This window comes from Setaria italica, chromosome VII, assembly GCF_000263155.2.
Source record: "Setaria italica strain Yugu1 chromosome VII, Setaria_italica_v2.0, whole genome shotgun sequence".
Classification (NCBI taxonomy): domain Eukaryota; kingdom Viridiplantae; phylum Streptophyta; class Magnoliopsida; order Poales; family Poaceae; genus Setaria; species Setaria italica.
Window position 1 is genome coordinate 2,151,643 of NC_028456.1, and position 17,957 is coordinate 2,169,599.

Genomic DNA, 17,957 nt, shown 5'->3' on the forward strand with positions numbered 1-17,957 from the left:
CTTAAGCTAGGTTCTCAACACATGCAAGGGTTCATTCTTCAAAAGAGTTTTCGCAAATCTTTTCCTTTAGTAACTGAAACATTAAGTGTGGTTGATCCTACACAAAGGATCTAAATTTTATTGCTATCGGACTCCCCGTCCGCCATAGCCCACGGCACAATTGCCGAACACTTCCAAAATCCAACATACGCCATAAAAACCATCCATCTCCAAGTGCTAGTTGTGTGACCAAGCCGTAACTCGTCCAATGCCGTGGACACGGCTACCCGGATAGATTTTAACTCTGCAGAGGTTATACACTTTTCCCACAAGTAGGGTACCACAGCACAAGCACCTTAGCGCCGGTGTGGATCCTAACAAAGTCATTACCCACCTTAGCTAAGACTGACTAGTCCACACGGAAGCGACCAAGGGGTTAACAACCTACCAACGAGGTCTTAACCGGGACTTAAGTCACAAAGATCTCACTCCTTTTCCATGGGCTCCCGTTGCTCACCAGCTCACCCAAAGACTAACAGTTTAGCTAGTGGGATTTATGTTAAGCTGTCGCCCACACAACGGTCGAGTGGTTGCACGATAGTTGAATTAGGCAAGATGACACATCAACTCGGTCCTTAACCATGACAAGATGGATATCTCCCAACCTTGCTCAACCACCAAGGTACGAGCCCACAATTTGGCATTTCGCACATGAAACGTCCATCCATCTCATCTAAGCATTTCTTTCCTTTACTTCCAAAAAACCCAACTTCCTTTTTAAAACACTCACACATTTATTCTTTAACAAAATATATTGTGGTCAAGATTGAATTGAGTAACGAGATCCTAAGCATTCTAGCAGTAATTATCATCCAAACAGAGCAGATCATATGTAGAGATAATTGTAGGACAACAAGGAATGTTCATAACAATCAAGGGTGGCTATCCAACCATGTCTTGTGATAAAACAATATGCACTTTTATAAAACAGGCCAATAGGTTGTGTTTGAAAAACTAGGAATAAATATGCATCAAAGGGTAAGATTGGACTTGCCGTCCTCAAAGCCTTCCGAGAGTTCCTTCTCGCGGTGCTGGTCCTCGGGCTCGGGCTCGCGGTCAAACTCCTCCTCGTGCACCTCCTCGGGTACTCCGCGATCTACGGCACACACAAACGAGCATACAATAAATAAAAAGAAAATAAGATTTTACCCGTTGAGCTCCGAACAGAGAACGCGAACGGAAGATAGGTGGAATGAGTATTTTCATGAAATTTGGATATGGCTCGGCGGAAGTATACTGGAGGATGATGTGGTCGAATTTAGGATTAATTGGAGAAAGTTTGGCACATGAAATGACGAGTTAACGGAGCATTAGGGGCTTAAATGAAGGTCTAGGACTTATCTGCGAGAAACAAAGGACCTTTTTATAAATATTTTTGGTAGGTGGAGGGTCTGATCTGCGAAAGGAGTATGAGAGGGGTGGGAGGGTTATTTTGTGAATAGATAATAACAGGGGGTTAAATCGAAAAGGAGGGCTTTCTTCCTCCTCTATACCTCACGGTACACAGAGAGAGGAAGGGGGCGGCCGGCCTAGGGGCGGCGGCCTAGGCTCGCTGGCGGCGAGGAGAGACAGCGGGGGAGGGTAGAGGAGGTCGTGGGGGCTCCGTTTTGCCCCTTACCTTAGGGATTTGGAGATGGGAGGGAGGGTGGCCGGTGGTGGGCAAAGAGGTGGCGGCGCACGGGAGGGGCGGTGCTACTGGCGGCGGCGGTGTGTGGCGAGGGTGGCGCACGGGCGACGCTTGGGGAGAGCGGTGGAGGTGCTAGCGGCTTGGGGTGAGGGGCGGCCGGGATTGCCCCTTTTATAGGCCGGTGCGGGAGGTCACGACGAGCCGGCAAGGTGGGGGCCGGCGGCTCCAGGCGGCGCGGTAGGGGCCGGCGATGGTAGGGGGTCGGGGCGGTGTTCGCCGGGGAGGCGAGCCGCGGCCGAGGCGGCAGCGCCAGCGCCGGGCGCGTTGCCGGCGTGCAGGGGGCCGGCGCCGCGGAGAGCGGGTGCAGGTGGGGCCGGGGCCGGTGCGCAGGCGCATCAGGGGGGCCCGGGGCGGCCGGGGTGAGAGGTGCAGGCGCTAGGGAGTAATGGCGTTGGGGGGAGTGTGCGCCAGGAAGAAGAAGGAGGAGGAAGAAAGAAGAAGAAGGAAGAAGAAGAAAGGAAGAAAGAGAAGAAGAAAAAGAAAAGAGGAAAAGGGAAAAAGAAATGGGAGGAAAAAGAGAAAAAGAAAGGGAGAGCCGACGGCGATTGTGGAATGCGATCGGAGCACGCGCGGCGGTTTGTCGACCGGCACGCGGCGAAATTTACGGAGAGGATAAAATGATGGTTGTCGGCTTTGGGTGCCGGGACGGCGAAATCGCCGGGAAGATTTAGATTTATGGGAGCTCAACGGTAACAAGATTTTGAAAACAATTTTTAGCGGGTGATTTTGCGGATGTTACAGCCACGATAGAAACCCAACGAACACACTAGCGCTAACGTGGCAGCTCTTGGTGTTCTTTCGGGCGACGTCGAGCCACGTACCTTAGCGTGCCGAGAAAAAGGTCCAGGTTTGGAAATTATTTTGCGGAGGGTCTATTTGTAAAAATAGTTTCGCAAAAGGGTTAAAATGAAAAAAAGACCACCGGCCGTGCCTACTCTAAGCCGCTCGAGGGGGAGAAGCCTACTCTAAGCCGCTCGAGGGGGAGAAGGAAGAGAGAAAGGGAGGGAGGAGGATAGCTCGAGGAGGAGAAGCCTACTCTAAGCCGCTCGAGGGGGAGGAGGAAGAGAGAAAGGGAGGGAGGAGGAAGAGAGGGGAGAAGAAAGCCATATGGCTTGTGGGGTCCACCGCCATCTATTTCCAGACATGTGGAGCTCACGTCACATCATGCAAAACCACCGTCAAAACCAGCAATAGCAGCAATAGAAAAAATAAACGGATTTAGAAGTCGAGGAGATGCGGATATCAGTTTTAAACGTGAGGGACTAAACACGGACTATGACAATAGTTGAGGATTGCAATAATAAAAAGTTAGTACCATTGCAGCCCAGCCCATGGCTTCTCAGCCCAACCCATCTTCTTTCTTCCCAATAGTCCAGCCCAATTATTGTTCCAATCATACCCCAGCACAAACCCTGCAGCCGCCGCAATCCTCCTCCCCCGGCCCCTACCCTCGTCGCTACCTCTTCGTCGGCGCTCCGCCGCCGCCGCCGGCAGCCATCCTCCCCAGATCGGCGGCCCAGCCGCAGCCCGCCGCGCGTTCTGCTCCTTCTCCCCACCCTTACGAAACCCCAGTGGAAGCCCCGCCCCCCTCTCCTTCTCCCTTGCTCGCGGCCAGGCATGGTCAGTACAGCACGGCCACTCCGCCCCTCTACTGCGGCGTTGCTTGTTCCGGCCTCGATTCCATCTGTCTTACCTCGTTGCTGTGTGCAGGAGAGCAAGCAGCGTGGGAAGGCGGAGGGCGGCGGCGGCGGCGGCGGTCACCGAGTGGATCTGGATGAGGAGGACGACCTCGAGGAGTTCCGGCTGCCGATGAGCCACCGGCCGACCGAGAACCTCGACACGGAGGGCCTCGAGCAGGCCTCCGTCCACACGCAGCTCACCGCGTCCAACGTCGGCTTCCGGCTGCTCCAGAAGATGGGCTGGAAGACCGGCAAGGGGCTCGGCAAGAACGAGCAAGGTATTGCCCTTCTTTTACTACTACATATGCTCCCTTCTCTGAAATGCTACTGTAACCCCATGCGCGTGGCTCATGTCATGATTGATTGCGTCTCTGTTGCAGTTCGCAATTGAGAATTCACAGTGAAGGGGGTTGCATTGTTGCTTATTAATGATAGAATCGGTGAATTCACATGGCTGTGGCATGATGAATGATGCCCCCCAGTCGTCAATTCATAACTGTTTTGGACTGAACTATTGACATGCTCATGTTCATGCAATCATATTCCTGCCATGCTCGATCTCCTTGGTTGTTGAGCTATGGGTTAGGATTTGGTAACAGTTGCTTTGCTAATATCAGTCTGATGCTAGTCTTCAACTGGTTACCCTCGTTGATCTCATCAGCTAGAGTACACAACCAGTAGCTATTTCCTCTCCATTTCCAAAGTTTTGGTAGGAAAGAATGTGCACCTTTTGTTGTCTTTCTGGTTTTAGTAATAGCCCTAACCCTTTCCATATGTGTTGTAATTTGCAGCACATCGAGTAATATTTTCATCTGAACATTTGACTCGATTACAAATTTGTTTTTCCCCTTACTAAAAGGCCTTCTGGAAAGACATAAATGCTCATATGCCTTTTGCATTTACTTGTGTTCTGCTTCACTTTTCCTGCACCTGAGAGGTTTAGGTGCATTGAAATCCCTTTTTAGAGCTGTTGCTTTCTACACCTGTAGGCAGTAGTGGCCTTGATCACCAAAGATCCACCTCGTATTTTTCAGTCAACTAATCTGATGATGCTTCTACACTTCTAAGAATACCTTTATTTGTTGTGATGCAGGTATACTAGAGCCAATAAGAGCTGACATCAGAGATGCAAAATTAGGTGTTGGAAAGCAAGAGGAAGATGACTTCTTCACATCTGAAGAGAACGTGCAAAGAAAGAAATTGAATATTGAGCTTGAGGAGACTGAGGAACATATAAAGAAGCGTGAGGTATGCACTCATCTTCTTGATCTAATTTCTGTATGTTCTTCAAGTATATTTTCTGGGTTGATGCTTGACATGCTGGAAACCTGTTTCTAGTCGTAAGCGTCATATAGCTTGTAGATAGCTGTGCTTTCATGGTGTAAGGATGGCTAGCATCAACCATCAAGATTCTTGAGCATTTGGTGCACTTTTTATTTGGTGGTTTCTTTTCCCTGCTTGGTGCAAATCATGACAATCCAGGTCATAGCAGAGCGCGAGCACAAAATCCGCAGCGAAGTCAAGGAGATACAGAAGGTGTTCTTTTGCAGCCTCTGCAATAAGCAATACAAGCTGGCTCATGAATTTGAGAGTCACCTAAGCTCATATGACCACAACCATAGGAAGGTAATCCATTTTGCATGCTCTTTTGACTTTCCTAGTGCATTGTATTGCTTTTTTATTCAGTATATATTCATCTGCGCTGTTCTGAATACCTTTGTTACGCAGAGGTTTAAAGAAATGAGAGAAATGCAGAGCAGCAGTGGTAGCCGCGATGACAGGCAGAAACGTGAACAACAACGTGAAGAGAAGGAACTAGCAAAAATTGCCCAACTGTATCCTTTAATACTTAATGGTTTATCCAATACTAAGCTATGGCTATTCTTAAGATATGCATTAGAAATTTAGGATGTTTGTGGAACATTTAATTTCCTTAATGGACCTTCAGGGCAGATGCTCACAGGAAGCAGCAGAAGCAAGAGAATTCAGAGGCCCCAGCAGAGGGTGTTGTACCAAAAAACATCGCAGGCCCTAGCAACCAGGATCAGCGGCGAACATTGAAGTTTGGATTCTCCAAAATGGCTCCTTCCAAGGTGGATATCTTGAGGATTTACTGTTCAATTCACTTGCATAATTTGCATTTCAGGACTACTCTCCAAATTTTATCACTAACAGATGATTCCATGACCCATATATCGTTGAGATTATTTTTTTGCGGACACTGCTGAAAATTCTTGTTGGATTAGACTAAATGGAAATTGGTTTTTTCCATCTACAATTCCAATATCTAGTGCTACTACAGTTTTGACCCGTAATATCATTTGTTCAAAATAGAGAACTGGAGTACGAGTCTGCATGCTACATGCCACTACTGTCTTTGCTTTTTTCTTTGATTAAATTAAACTTGTAATACTGTTGTATCATTGTAACTCTAAATAATTGGTCATTTTGAGAATAGTTATTGAACCTTTGATTTTTACAGCAATGCAGTTGCCTATAATCGTTAAAGTGACCCCATTTTCTTTGCACGTACAGGCTCCAGTTGGCAATGCCAGCAAGAGACCAAAGGTTGCTACAAAAGTTTCTTCAGTCTTTGGCAATGACAGTGATGAGGACTCGTGATCTTTGCTGGAGAGTGGTAGCACTTACAAGGAAAATGACTTCAAAGACCCATGGAAACGTGAGATGCCATGTATGTATCGCCTTCTGTTTTGTCACTGGCTTGGCCTCGCTATGGATGGTGGCATCTCCACAGCCTCACGTGAACAAACAAGAACTTGAACACAACCCTGTGAATTGTATGAAGTAGAGGGTACATTGTACAATGAAATCTGTATTGTTTTTGCTAGATTTTGAAAGCTATTTGTACCGTTCGTCCTTGCAACTTGCTGGATTTTGAAAGCTATTTGTACCATTCGTCCTTGCAATCGGACAATGCCCTTCAATTTGCAATCCGCCTTTGTAGTCTGTACAACCATCGTTTGCTTTTAATGTTATACCTTTGTATTTGATGCTACTGTTGAGTCACGTTGTCACTGGCAAACTTGGAAGCTTCTTGTTGCGGGGCCTTTTTCTGTTACTTTGAGGACAGTGGATCACCACTTAAGTCTAAGTTTCGTTTCACCAAATTTTTGCGATTACTTGTCACAGTGTCAGTTAAACTTATAGTTGCTTAAACTTGCACTTTTGGCTGCCATGAGTCACATGTTACAAAAATGTCTCTTTTTTTTGAAGAATAAAGTGGAGGGCAATCAAAGTGCAAATGGCTCGACTATGGAGCCCATGAGGGAGCAGTTGGCCTGCTGGATCTGTGGTCTTGCGTTTGTGGTCCATGAGAAGGAAAGCATTTACAGGTAGCCATGCCTTGTTCAGAGATGAGAGTTACTCGCATACATGTGGATCGCCTGCATCATACACCTTTACTCCTCGACAAGTTATTGCACATCACAGATCTGTGGCATCGCCATTTGGATGCAGAGCAAGTCAGTGCGTGAATTGCAAGCATGTCAGAACCCATCAGGTAGGTATATATACATCATCCAAAGATTACAGTCCAATCCAAATTCAATTATTGGTATTTGCTGCTGCTGTTTGCTTTAATGTCAAGTACGTTTCAGAAGAATTTAGCAGATTGATCTCATCTCTATTGGTCCCTTTTCTCCTTCCTTTTAATCTTGTTTGTTGCGGTATTCAGACACAGCTAGCTGGTCCTGCATTGCATAATATCTTTGGTTGAGGGTCTGCAGTGAAGTATGGTACCATGCGAACCAGCTGCTAGCTCATCCTGAAGATTCTGCATACCTAACACGTACTCAGCTCATGCTGTGTTGATGACGGTGATCATACAAATTATGCCATGGTTGATCTGAAAACTCGAAGCACAATGAGTTTCCATTCCATGATAGCATGTGCTATGTCAACATTATAGCATTGATTCCCATATTGCCTTTTCAGCAAACATTTAACTAGCAACAGGGAAGCTGATTATCGTAGTTCAATTGATAGGTTGCAAGGTGGCTTGGACTGAAGACTAAAGTTTGTTCCATCATGATATATGATTATTGCATTTATTGCTCTTGTACGGATTATGAGGAACCTTATTGTCTGATGTTTCAACTTAACGATTGTAGTACCGTTTTGCAACATTAGTGCGATGGTATTGGGTGACCATGCATGTCTTTCAGTGCTGATGATTTTGGACAAGGCAAGGCCACAAGGCAGACTTTAAATACAAATCTCTCCATGTGGCCAGGCAAAATTGTTATCAGTCCATTCGTTTTTTATAAGGCAAAACATTTGATTGCATGATGGTTCACCAACAGTGTGGGTACAACAAAAAATAGACTGAAACATAGTTGGTTAGATTTTTTTTAAAAAAAACAAACTGCAAAACAAATCAACCATGAGGCACAGTATAGACAAGAAATTGACAATCTTTCATGACGATGAATTTATTCATGGTCAGATCTCTGGTTGATCCAAAATTGTTTAGTGGTGGGACAGTGAGGCAGGGTAGTGGTTGGAATTGGACATGCATGGCAGCATCTGCCTGTTGTGTTATGCTCTGGACTCTGGAGTAGCTAGCAGTAGGATTGACATATATTATCAGGTGACCTGGTTGAGCTTCCTCCAGCATAGCACGAGGGAGTTGCTAATTCTGTACTAAACATATTTGCTATTCTCAGTTGCTTACCTGCCTCCAGTCGCTGCTTAACTGCCCACTCACTTCATCCTTGTCTGTTTTCTGGTCTCTGCTTCTATCTCTCTCTCAAAAAAAAGAGGAAATGTTGATGTCAGATTCATCTACCTGTCCTGGCCTCCTATAAAATGATTTAAGGTAATCTCTCTCTGCAGGGAGACCTTGTGGTCTCTATTTCTTACCAATAATTTTGGATGTGAAAGTATGATGGTGCCAGGCCACATGGAGACAGAGTGGTAGGTCTTGTGACCTTGTCCAACAACATCAGCAATGTAGACATGGACATCCAATATCGTATACATGATATAAAGTTGATACTAAAAATTTTACAAAATGGAAAATGAAAAGAGGGATTATGTTTTCCTTCAAAAAGCTGCTAAGCAATTCTGCTTTCAAAAAGAAGTTAACTGATACTACTAATCACACATGTCTGTCGACCATTTTTCCCACATGAAAGTACTTCCATTCTTTCTTTCTTCCTTCCTTCAGGGAGAACTCATGGTTCTTTCCCACCTGTTGGAGGCTAATTCTTGGGGTACTCTGATGTCTCCTACTACCCACTTATAACACGTGTAATAAAACATATATGCACAATCTTTGTTAGGGAGGAAGGTTTCCTCTTTCTCTTTTCAAGGACACTGTACCCTTTTCCGATCAGACGTATGCATAAGATGTGTTTGGTCCCATGGTGGACTAAAGTTTGCACTTTTTAATCCCTAAACACCCAAACAGGTGGACTAAAGTTAGGACTAAAGACTTCAGTTCTCTAGTCCACAAAACTGGATTAAAGTGGACTAAAGGGTATCCAGAACACCCCTGCCTCTCTCATTTACTGTCATCCCACCCTTCCACCCGGCTCCCGCCCACCGTTGTCGCCACCCACACGCCCACCGGCCTCCCTTGCTGCCCGCCAACCTCCCTCGCCGACGGCCGGCCTCCGGCGTTGAGGAAGGGCATCGCGGTTGGCGTCGTTCCTCCCTCCCACCCGGCTCCCTCCCGCCGTCCTCCCGCCCACCGCTGTCCTCCCACCGCCGTCCTCCTGCCCGCCCGCCGCCCTCCCGCCCTCCGCCCGCCCTTCCTCCCGGCGGTGGCAGAGGCATCCTTTGGTGGAGGACGGCACCCTTCAATGGAGGACGGCCTGCCCTGCTGGCGGAAGATCGATTCAGGAGCGTACAACTCACAGTTCCCAGCGGAGGCGGTGCCGGTTTTGGCAAGGCAAGGGCGTCCAGCCCTTTAGAACACGCTGAGACAGCGTGGGCGGGGTGCAGCAGTTCGTCGCCCACCGCCCGCCTGCATGGAGGAAGAGGCGGCCATAAAATTTGGCACCAGGAGGAGGAGTGCTTGGTGCCAGGAGGTGTAGGCGCAGGGTACCAGGTAGGGAATAAGGGTAAAAGGGTTTTTGTTCAACAACATTTATGGACTTTAGTCCATAAAACCAAACAGGGGTGGGACTAAAGTTTAGTCCATGTCCATGGACTAAAGGAACCAAACAGGGCCTAAGGGTCTATTTGGCTCCCAAGTGCTAAAGTTTAGCACCTGTCATATCGGATGTTTAGATACTAATTAGGAGTATTAAACATAGGCTAATTACAAAACTAATTGCACAGATGGAGTCTAATTTGCAAGACGAATCTATTAAGCCTAATTAGTCCATGATTTGACAATGTGGTGCTACAGTAACCATTTGCTAATGATGGATTAATTAGTCTTAATAGATTCGTCTCATGAATTAGCTCAGGGGTTCTACAATTAGTTTTATAATTAGCTCATATTTAGTCCTCATAATTAGGATCCAAACATCCGATGTGACATAGCTAAAGTTTAGCACATGGTATCCAAACACCCCCTAACAATTCTTATGCAAAAACAATAGCATTATGACAAATATTTAATGAGCTTGACTTGGTTTGACATGATCGTCATAACTCGTTTATTCCACATGGGTTTTTAAAACAAGCGCAGCTAAGGTACCACGAAGCACGAATAATTCATGGTGTCTTGCGTGTGGTACTGTGGTAGTCCCTGCATTTTCCTCATTCCTCACCGTTCTCCCATCAACATCTGAGTCTGTATTTCTTTTTCCAAAGATTTTAGCAGTGGGGATATGGTGGGGTTTTCACTATGATCCTCTTGGTTTAAAACTCTGCCTCACCAAAAACTTGTTAGTAGGTCAGCATTCACTGGGAGGTAGGGGCCCATGGTTGTACAGGTGGGGATAATTGGTCAATGCCTCAATCCATAAATGTTTAATGTGATGTATTGATTTCACATACCAGGTGGTGCATATATTTTTTGTGCTGTGATCCGTTACTGTCAATTTTGAAGCACGATGTCTTTAGTTGGAAGGAATGCCCATTGAAGATATGCAATCTATGTATTACCTCCTATTTTCACACAACAGACATTTTGCTTCTACTGTATCATATTTTAAAATCATTTTCATGGTGAGGTTGATTCGGAAACAAGGTTATGTTTGGTTCTCTCACCTCACCATATCCCTGACCAATATTTTCTTGCTTTCTTAAGAGAGCCAAATTGGTTTATCCACTAGCAGGGCTTTTCTTGCCTCTAGCATTCATGACTAGAAAGAATCATTTAGTATGACTTGTGCTAAAGTGTTTTGCATTTGAAAGGTTGAGTGCTCCTGAATGGAAGGATTCTCTACTAATTCACAAGGAAGCGCGCAGGAAAAAAAAAAGATCGCAGTGAGAGGAACAAGTTACGTTATCACCAACTTCTTCCATAAGCTATTTTCCACACAAACATAGGCTAAGTCAATAATGGGGTGAACTAGTTACTGGTGCAGAGGCCGAGAAATGCACTCTCCCTTTCCCTATACATAGGGCATACAATGATTTGAAAAGAAGTCATAGAAAATAGACTTTGGTTATTAAATTTATCTTATAATCAACTGTCAAAAATCAATATAAACTTTTAGACATTATTATACATGCATACAATTTTTCTAGTTATTGATCTGAACTTACAAGGTTTTGCTTTTCTCAAATCTGAAGATGCCCTGTTGTAAATAAAAGGAGGGTGTACTTCATTACCAGTCAGTAGGCCATTCCTTGGGTCTGGCTGGACCTGGACCCTAGGTTGCATTTAAAGCTTTGCTCCATTTTCACTGTAACAAGGAGTTGATTTGAATCTTCATATATGGGCACTCCCTCCCCTATGCTCCTCCTCTCCATCCCAATAGAGTGGAGAGGGTCATAAGTCATGGCTACTCATAAGCAGGGCCTTGGACTTTGATGGGTACTTTGAGCTTAGGTCTACCACTACCAGGTCCAACTTCCTATACCTTTCTTGCTCCTCTCATCTCCATTCCCAAACACACACCATATATACAACAACACAAGGCTATTTAGCATATATAGGTACTACTAGTAGTAGTGAGAGTGCAAACAAAGGACACACTAGTAGAACAAAGATTTCATACATGGCTCTCGCCAGTCTCCTTCTCCCCTCCTCCTCGGCCTCCACGGCCAGCAAGGCCGCTGGCGACCGCGCCGACAGCCGGCGTCATGACCACCACCACCACGGCAGCAAGCGCAAGAAGAAACCACCGCCGCCGTCACCGCAACCGTCGCTCTCCTCGGCGCCAAGAACCCCTCCAGGCGCACGAAGCCAGCGCGGCATGGCCGTGTCCGCGTCGTCGTCCAAGAAGAGCCCCAAGGTCGCCGCCGCGGCGGCGGCCAAGAACCGCCCGCAGTACCAGCAGCACCGTGTCCAGTCGACGAAGAAGGCCACGGCGACGGCGGCGTCCTCCTCCTCGTCGTCGTGGGAGCAGGTGAAGAGCCTGCTGAGCTGCCGGAGCGCGACGGCGGCGGCGCGCGTGCACGACCCGGCGGCGCCCTCGGCGCTGGCGCGGCTCCGCGGGAGCGGCGCGGGGGCCTGCGGCGCCTCGCTCTGCGCCATGCGCGACGTCGTCGACGCCGCCTCCTCCGCCGCCGCCTCCGCGTCCGCCGACCGCGACACGGCCCCGCTGAACCGCCGCCGCGCGCACCGCGCTGGTTCGTCGTCCTCCTCCTCCGCTGCCGCCGGCGGCGGCAGCCACTCCTCCCTGCGCGGCCTCTCCGGCTGCTACGAGTGCCGCGCCATCAACGTCGAGCCCATGTCGAGGTCAGTTCTAGGCATCTAGCTTGTGATTTGTTAATTAAGCTTTATCACTAGTGATCATCAGGATTATTAAGGTAATGATGATGTGGTGATTGCGCCTAGCTAACCGTGATTAATTTGTTGTTAAGCAGGCGGTACCCGAGGCCGAGGGAGCTGTGCGCCTGCCCGCAGTGCGGCGAGGTGTTCACCAAGGCCGACAGCTTGGAGCACCACCAGGCCATTCGCCATGCAGGTATGGTATCTCCTTGCTCTGCATCTAGTGCGCTCATCTCTGTGTTTCTGTGCATCAACATTGGGAGGAAAAAAACTGGATTTCTCTTAATTTTGTTATTGATTTTTTTTTTGTGTTTTGTATTTCCTTTCTCTTCTGTGGTGAGCAATAGTATAGCTACAAGTATACTACTGTATACTCACCCTTAGACTTAATGCAAGATAAACACGAGAATTTCACCGATATATACATATTTATATTTTTTTAGGATGAAGACTAGTTTTTTTGGTGCAAGTAAAAAGTAGTGAAGCTACCATCAATGCTGTTCATGGTGAAGGTTAGCTAGCTTAGAGATGTGCGAGGTTGCTATAGTGTCGGCGTCTGGTCAATAGGATTAGTTTGTTAACCGTGATTAAGTGGTTCTACCAAATTACTACTCCATTGTTATGTTATCTAAAAAGGTCATTTGCCACTCCACTACTTAGTAGTACTAGTATACTATTCTGATGAACAGTTGTTGATAATAGTTTATGAGAGTAGTATAATCTCTTGGCACACCCATCCATGTGAGTGGAGGGTAGAGGTAGAGGAGACAAACAGAAAGGTCAGGGAAGATGCTGCCCATCAAAGTTACCCCCCTCTCTCTGCTTCCTTTTCATCTTTTCCTTTGTCTTTTGTGGTTTACAAGCAAGCAGCAAGCACTGCATTCTCCGAAAAGCATCAACACTTGTTTATGTAACTGGATCACACAAACAAATCCATGAGGCCATGCATGATCCAGCTAGCACAACCCAGTTGCTTGCACTATCTTGCAGCAGCAGAAGCAGCAGATGAGCTGAGGCTTTCAGTGCTGCATTAATCAATATGCATGCATATGGTGCCTTTTGAGTTAACAACAGTCACATGAAAGATAGAGAGGCTCCACATGACTCACAACACAGACTGTTGGACATGAACAGCTTGTGGCAGCACAGTAGTTGACATGGTATCCATCACCACAACTGGATTTTATAGTGGTTGGTGTAGAGCACTGTAGAGGCTGCAGCAAAGCAGCTGGAATAATTCAGAGGGGGGACAGATTCACTCAGAACTTCTTGCTTTGTCTCAAACAATTAAGATGATTGCTCTACAACTCAAACTTGACAAAGTTCATGATGATGATGGTGCATGCAAAAAATATAATAAAATAAACAAAAAGATGGCATGCCATTGCCCCAGGCACATGAAAAAGTAGGGAGTGATGGGTTGCATTGCATGCATGTGTGTGCTGTGCCTGTACATGCTTTTGAGATGCTTTAGGTCAAGAAAGGTGTCCTGAATCACAGGGCAATTGAAGCCATTTGCCTCAATGCCATGAATGCCATACCATGCCCTACTGTTGATTTCAAAGATGCCACCGTACCTGCATAGATTTCAGAACATTCACTGCACTCTGTCCACTGTCAAGGGTATAGAGATTAGCAAAGCTAGAGATCGAGTTAATGGCAGTCACATGCCTTGTTGCTTTTGGTTAATCGCGTCTTCCCCGGGCTAATCAATGATCCATGGCAGTGTCGGAGCTTGGGCCCGAGGACTCCGGCCGCAACATCGTGGAGATCATCTTCAAGTCCAGCTGGCAGAAGCGCGACCGCCCCATCTGCCACATCGACCGCATCCTCAAGGTGCACAACGCGCCGCGCACCGTCGCCAGGTTCGAGGCCTACCGCGACGCCGTGCGCTCCCGCTGCCGCGCCACGGCGGCGCGTGCCGCCGCCGACGGCAACGAGCTGCTCAGGTTCCACTCCGCGCCGCTCGCATGCGCGCTCGGGCTCAGCGGCGCCACCTCCCTCTGCGCCGGCGCTGCCGCCGACCCGTCCAGCATCAGGAGTAGTAACGCCGCCGCCGTTGACACGGCGTCGTCGTCCTCCTCTCCGGCAGCAGCTCCTCCTGCCACCGCCGCCGCCGCCGCGTGCTGCGGCGTGTGCACGGCCATCCGGCACGGGTTCGCGCCGTGGGTGGGCGCGCACCAGCTCGGCGTGCGCACCACGGCCAGCAGCGGCCGCGCGCACGACTGCGGCGGCTCGGAGTCGGTGCAGGCGGCGGCGAACTCTAACAACGGCGGCTGCCGCGCCATGCTGGTGTGCCGCGTCATCGCCGGCCGCGTCCGCCGCGACGGCGACGCCACGTCCGCAGCCGGGGAGGAGGGCCCGTTCGACTCGGTGGCCGGCGAGGACGCCGCCAGCAGCAGCGTGTACGGCAACCTCGAGGAGCTCTTCGTGGCCAACCCCAGGGCCATCCTGCCGTGCTTCGTCGTCATCTACCGTGTGCTTGAATGAATCTTAATTGTGTGAACCACAGCACATTCACATATGCTTCTTAATTACTACTAGTTCATATACATTTTGTACTAAAGAAGAAGAATGTAGACCAAGATCATGTCTGTTAATCTTTTTTTTTTGTCAAAAACTACTTCTTTTATATGCCCCATATAATTATGTTTGTAAGATTTCATTTTGTAGTTGCATCAATATATGTATATGTATATATATGTAAAAAAAAGAAGGATGAGTTGCTAGCAGTTTAGTTAATAGTTCAATATTGCATTTGTACATGAGCATGCTTCTCTCTCCTCTGCATGTCATGATGTCAAGGTATACGTGTAGGGTCCGTTGTGGTTGAGTAGTTGTGGGAGTGCTCAAGTCAACAGCAGCTGCAGGTGGACCTTTTCCTCTGCATGTTGAGGTGACTAGCCAGTTTCAGATCCATCCACAGACAGGCAGAATCTCACTGGCCTCTTTGAAAGCTGGTGATGTTGATGGCTGCTGTGTTGCTCAAATAGTACCATATTTTATCCACAAGGTCAACCACATGCGGTGGATCTCAAGAAGATGTATAGTTAATTCAGCCCTCATCTTTTCCCAATTTTTTCTTGGAATGAGAGGAAAATCTGACAGGAAGAAGACACAATTTTTTTTTGTCTACTCTGCTCGGTTCATCTAGCCTATTGGCTGAGACAAACCTTGAGCCACTGAAACGGTTGATCTAAGAAGGCTATATATTGATCATGTGTCATGTGAGGTTGTTGGCATGCCAAACCTTTGTTTTTTACCTATATAATTAATTCCTTCCATTTATATATGCATTTGTTTTAAATAGTGTGTTAGACAATATAAGAATCAAGTCTGATGTGTTTCTTAGATGAGAACATGTCAGCCTAATATTAGGGTATGCTCAAATATGTTCCACAAGCATATATAGGATCTGTCCAAATAATACTTAGCACTGAAGGTAAAAAATAAAGCCAAAGTACCCTGCTAATTCATCTAGGCTGAACTAGCATGCCCACAATATGAAGACATGAGGGGGCTGCACAACCAGATCATGGATGGTGTCATGTGCAGTATCTCCACTTGATGATGATGCACTTGTCATGTTAACTGTAGTACCATGTTTGGTCAAATGGTCATGCTGTGCACATGCAAACACTCTATATCATTGACTATATAATCAAGGCTTACAACTTGTAAATCACCCGCAAAAAAAAACTTGTAAATCACTGCTCGTGTGTCATTCCATATGAGGGCCTCCTTCCCATTTGTTCTGCCCACTCTGCCTAGAGCTTTTGCGAGTAGAACTAACGTTGCTATCTCTTTTGGGGCTCTTTTTTTTTTGCGAAATCCTTTTTGGGGCATCTTTGGATGGATGGTTTGAACAATTCATTTCATCTAGAAATCAGGGAAAATTATTGTGTTTTGAACTCCTTTTAAATAATGAATGCAATTTTAAGTCCTCATCTTTTCTCTACTTTCTTCTCGTACGAAAAGGAAAGTCTCACGGGAAAAGACACAGTTCGTTTATCTGCTGTGTTCTGTTCATCTAGCTAGCCTAGTAGGTAGCATTGTGGCTGGGACAGACCTTGAGCCCCTGAAATGATGGATCTCATTTGAAAGCTATATATTGGTCATGTGAAGTTGTTGGTACATCAAATCCTTGTTTATTTTTCTTGTATCTTATTTATACAGGCATCCGCTTTAAACTATGCTGTTGACAGTAACAATTAAGTTTGGTTAATTTCTTAGATGAGACATGTCAGCCAAATGTTTGGAGATGCCCAAATATGTCCCACAAGCATATATAGAGTCTAACCAAAATGTCAGCTAAAAGGTCGGAAGCCTTAACTATATCCCAGTCAATCCTCTAGGTTCGATTAGCATGCCCTAATTAAACATGAATACAGGAAGCTACACAACTAGATCAACCAGATGTGCAAAGGATATGGTGTCATGTGCCGTAACCCCACTTGATGATGTAGTTGTCATGTCAATTGTAGCGTGTTTGGTAAAATAATGGCCCTTTTGCACCATCAACATAGTGTACTAAATTGGTTAAATAATGGCTAAATCAGTATGTATATGTTCAAGCTTTACACTGGTTTCCTTTTTTTGTTTTACACTTTCACTCGTACGTAAAGCATTGGAGTAGTGAAATTGTTCCTTTTTGGGTCTCTTGGATGCTATAATTTGAACGATAATTCAGTTACCTTGGGGTCCGGTAAAATTTTCATGTTTTGAATATTGCTTCAAGATAAGGAAAATTTTATTTTCCCTAAATTACCTCTTAAACCATATGCAAAGTAGTCATTTCAATGAATGGTCTATTTATACATTTTTTACGATATTTTTTTGACCAAAATCAGCAGGGGAAGCTCATACCTATTTTTTTATATTTTTTTATTGCAGACTCATTTAATTCGCTGCCATGGGTTATCGAACCTGGACATGTTGGGTACTACTCAGGTGCATAATCCCACAAGCGTTGATTTAAGGAAGTATAGCTGAGATAACCTTGAGCCCCAGGAGGTAGCTAGTGGTTTTTCCCCCAGGCTATAAGTTGATCATGCGAGGTGGTTGTTATGTCCAACCATTGTTTGTTTACTTGTGATTGTGTACATATAGGCGTCTGGTTTAAATTAGTGTGTCAGACAATAACAATCACGTATATTGTTAGGAGCTGCATGCCCAAAATATATATTTCTTGCAAGCATATATAGAATATGTCCAAATTATACTAGTCCGTAACATAAAACACTAACTAATCCACAAATTCATCTGGACAACATGTCGAAGGATGGTACCATGTGCAGTAACTCATTTGATGATGATGCACTCGTCATGTCAATTGCGGCATAATGTTGGGTCAAATGGTCATGCTGCGCACATGCAAACTCTGCACGGTTGACTAGTATCTCTGGATATTTCAGAACAATGCTAAATTAAAATGTGTATGTTCAAGGCTTAAAATATACTTGGAACATATTTTTTTGGCGCCAAATTAAAGGAGGCCTCTTCCTTTTTGGCTCTGTCTTCGCCATATAATTATCGTAGGAAATAATCCATTTTTTACAGGATGGAAATTTCTCACACTTGAAAAAAATACCTTACTTTGTTATTTTTCTTTAGTTACAAATGTGACGTTTTGGATCATTTCCGTTCGAATTTTTGAAAGTACTCTGAATTTGAATCTAGGTCCATAATTTTTATA

General features: G+C 46.1%; 2 protein-coding genes across 2 annotated transcripts; both read left to right on the forward strand.

Annotated features, from left to right (window-relative positions):
- The first annotated feature begins 3,131 nt into the window (after positions 1 to 3,131).
- On the forward strand, positions 3,132 to 6,421 carry LOC101786780 (G patch domain-containing protein 8). The gene is made up of 7 exons (XM_004974949.2): positions 3,132 to 3,346; positions 3,437 to 3,683; positions 4,499 to 4,653; positions 4,888 to 5,031; positions 5,134 to 5,240; positions 5,354 to 5,498; positions 5,941 to 6,421. The coding sequence occupies exons 1-7, from the start codon at positions 3,344 to 3,346 to the stop codon at positions 6,025 to 6,027; spliced, it is 888 nt and encodes a 295-aa protein (XP_004975006.1). The 5' UTR covers positions 3,132 to 3,343; the 3' UTR covers positions 6,028 to 6,421.
- A 4,826-nt stretch (positions 6,422 to 11,247) lies between these two features.
- LOC101752639 lies at positions 11,248 to 15,012 on the forward strand. The gene is made up of 3 exons (XM_012847213.2): positions 11,248 to 12,229; positions 12,358 to 12,458; positions 13,989 to 15,012. Exons 1-3 carry the CDS (start codon positions 11,547 to 11,549, stop codon positions 14,750 to 14,752), a joined length of 1,548 nt encoding a protein of 515 aa, XP_012702667.1. The 5' UTR covers positions 11,248 to 11,546; the 3' UTR covers positions 14,753 to 15,012.
- The last annotated feature ends 2,945 nt before the right edge of the window (positions 15,013 to 17,957 follow it).

Excerpts from the sequence above, each read along its gene's own strand:
- LOC101786780 (XM_004974949.2), top strand. Across the intron at positions 5,241-5,353 it reads CTAGCAAAAATTGCCCAACT|GGCAGATGCTCACAGGAAGC; the intron begins GTATCCTTTAAT and ends ATGGACCTTCAG. Across the intron at positions 5,499-5,940 it reads CCAAAATGGCTCCTTCCAAG|GCTCCAGTTGGCAATGCCAG; the intron begins GTGGATATCTTG and ends TTGCACGTACAG.
- LOC101752639 (XM_012847213.2), top strand. The coding sequence starts at position 11,547 with ATGGCTCTCGCCAGTCTCCTTCTCCCCTCCTCCTCGGCCTCCACGGCC. Across the intron at positions 12,230-12,357 it reads AACGTCGAGCCCATGTCGAG|GCGGTACCCGAGGCCGAGGG; the intron begins GTCAGTTCTAGG and ends GTTGTTAAGCAG. Across the intron at positions 12,459-13,988 it reads CCAGGCCATTCGCCATGCAG|TGTCGGAGCTTGGGCCCGAG; the intron begins GTATGGTATCTC and ends GATCCATGGCAG.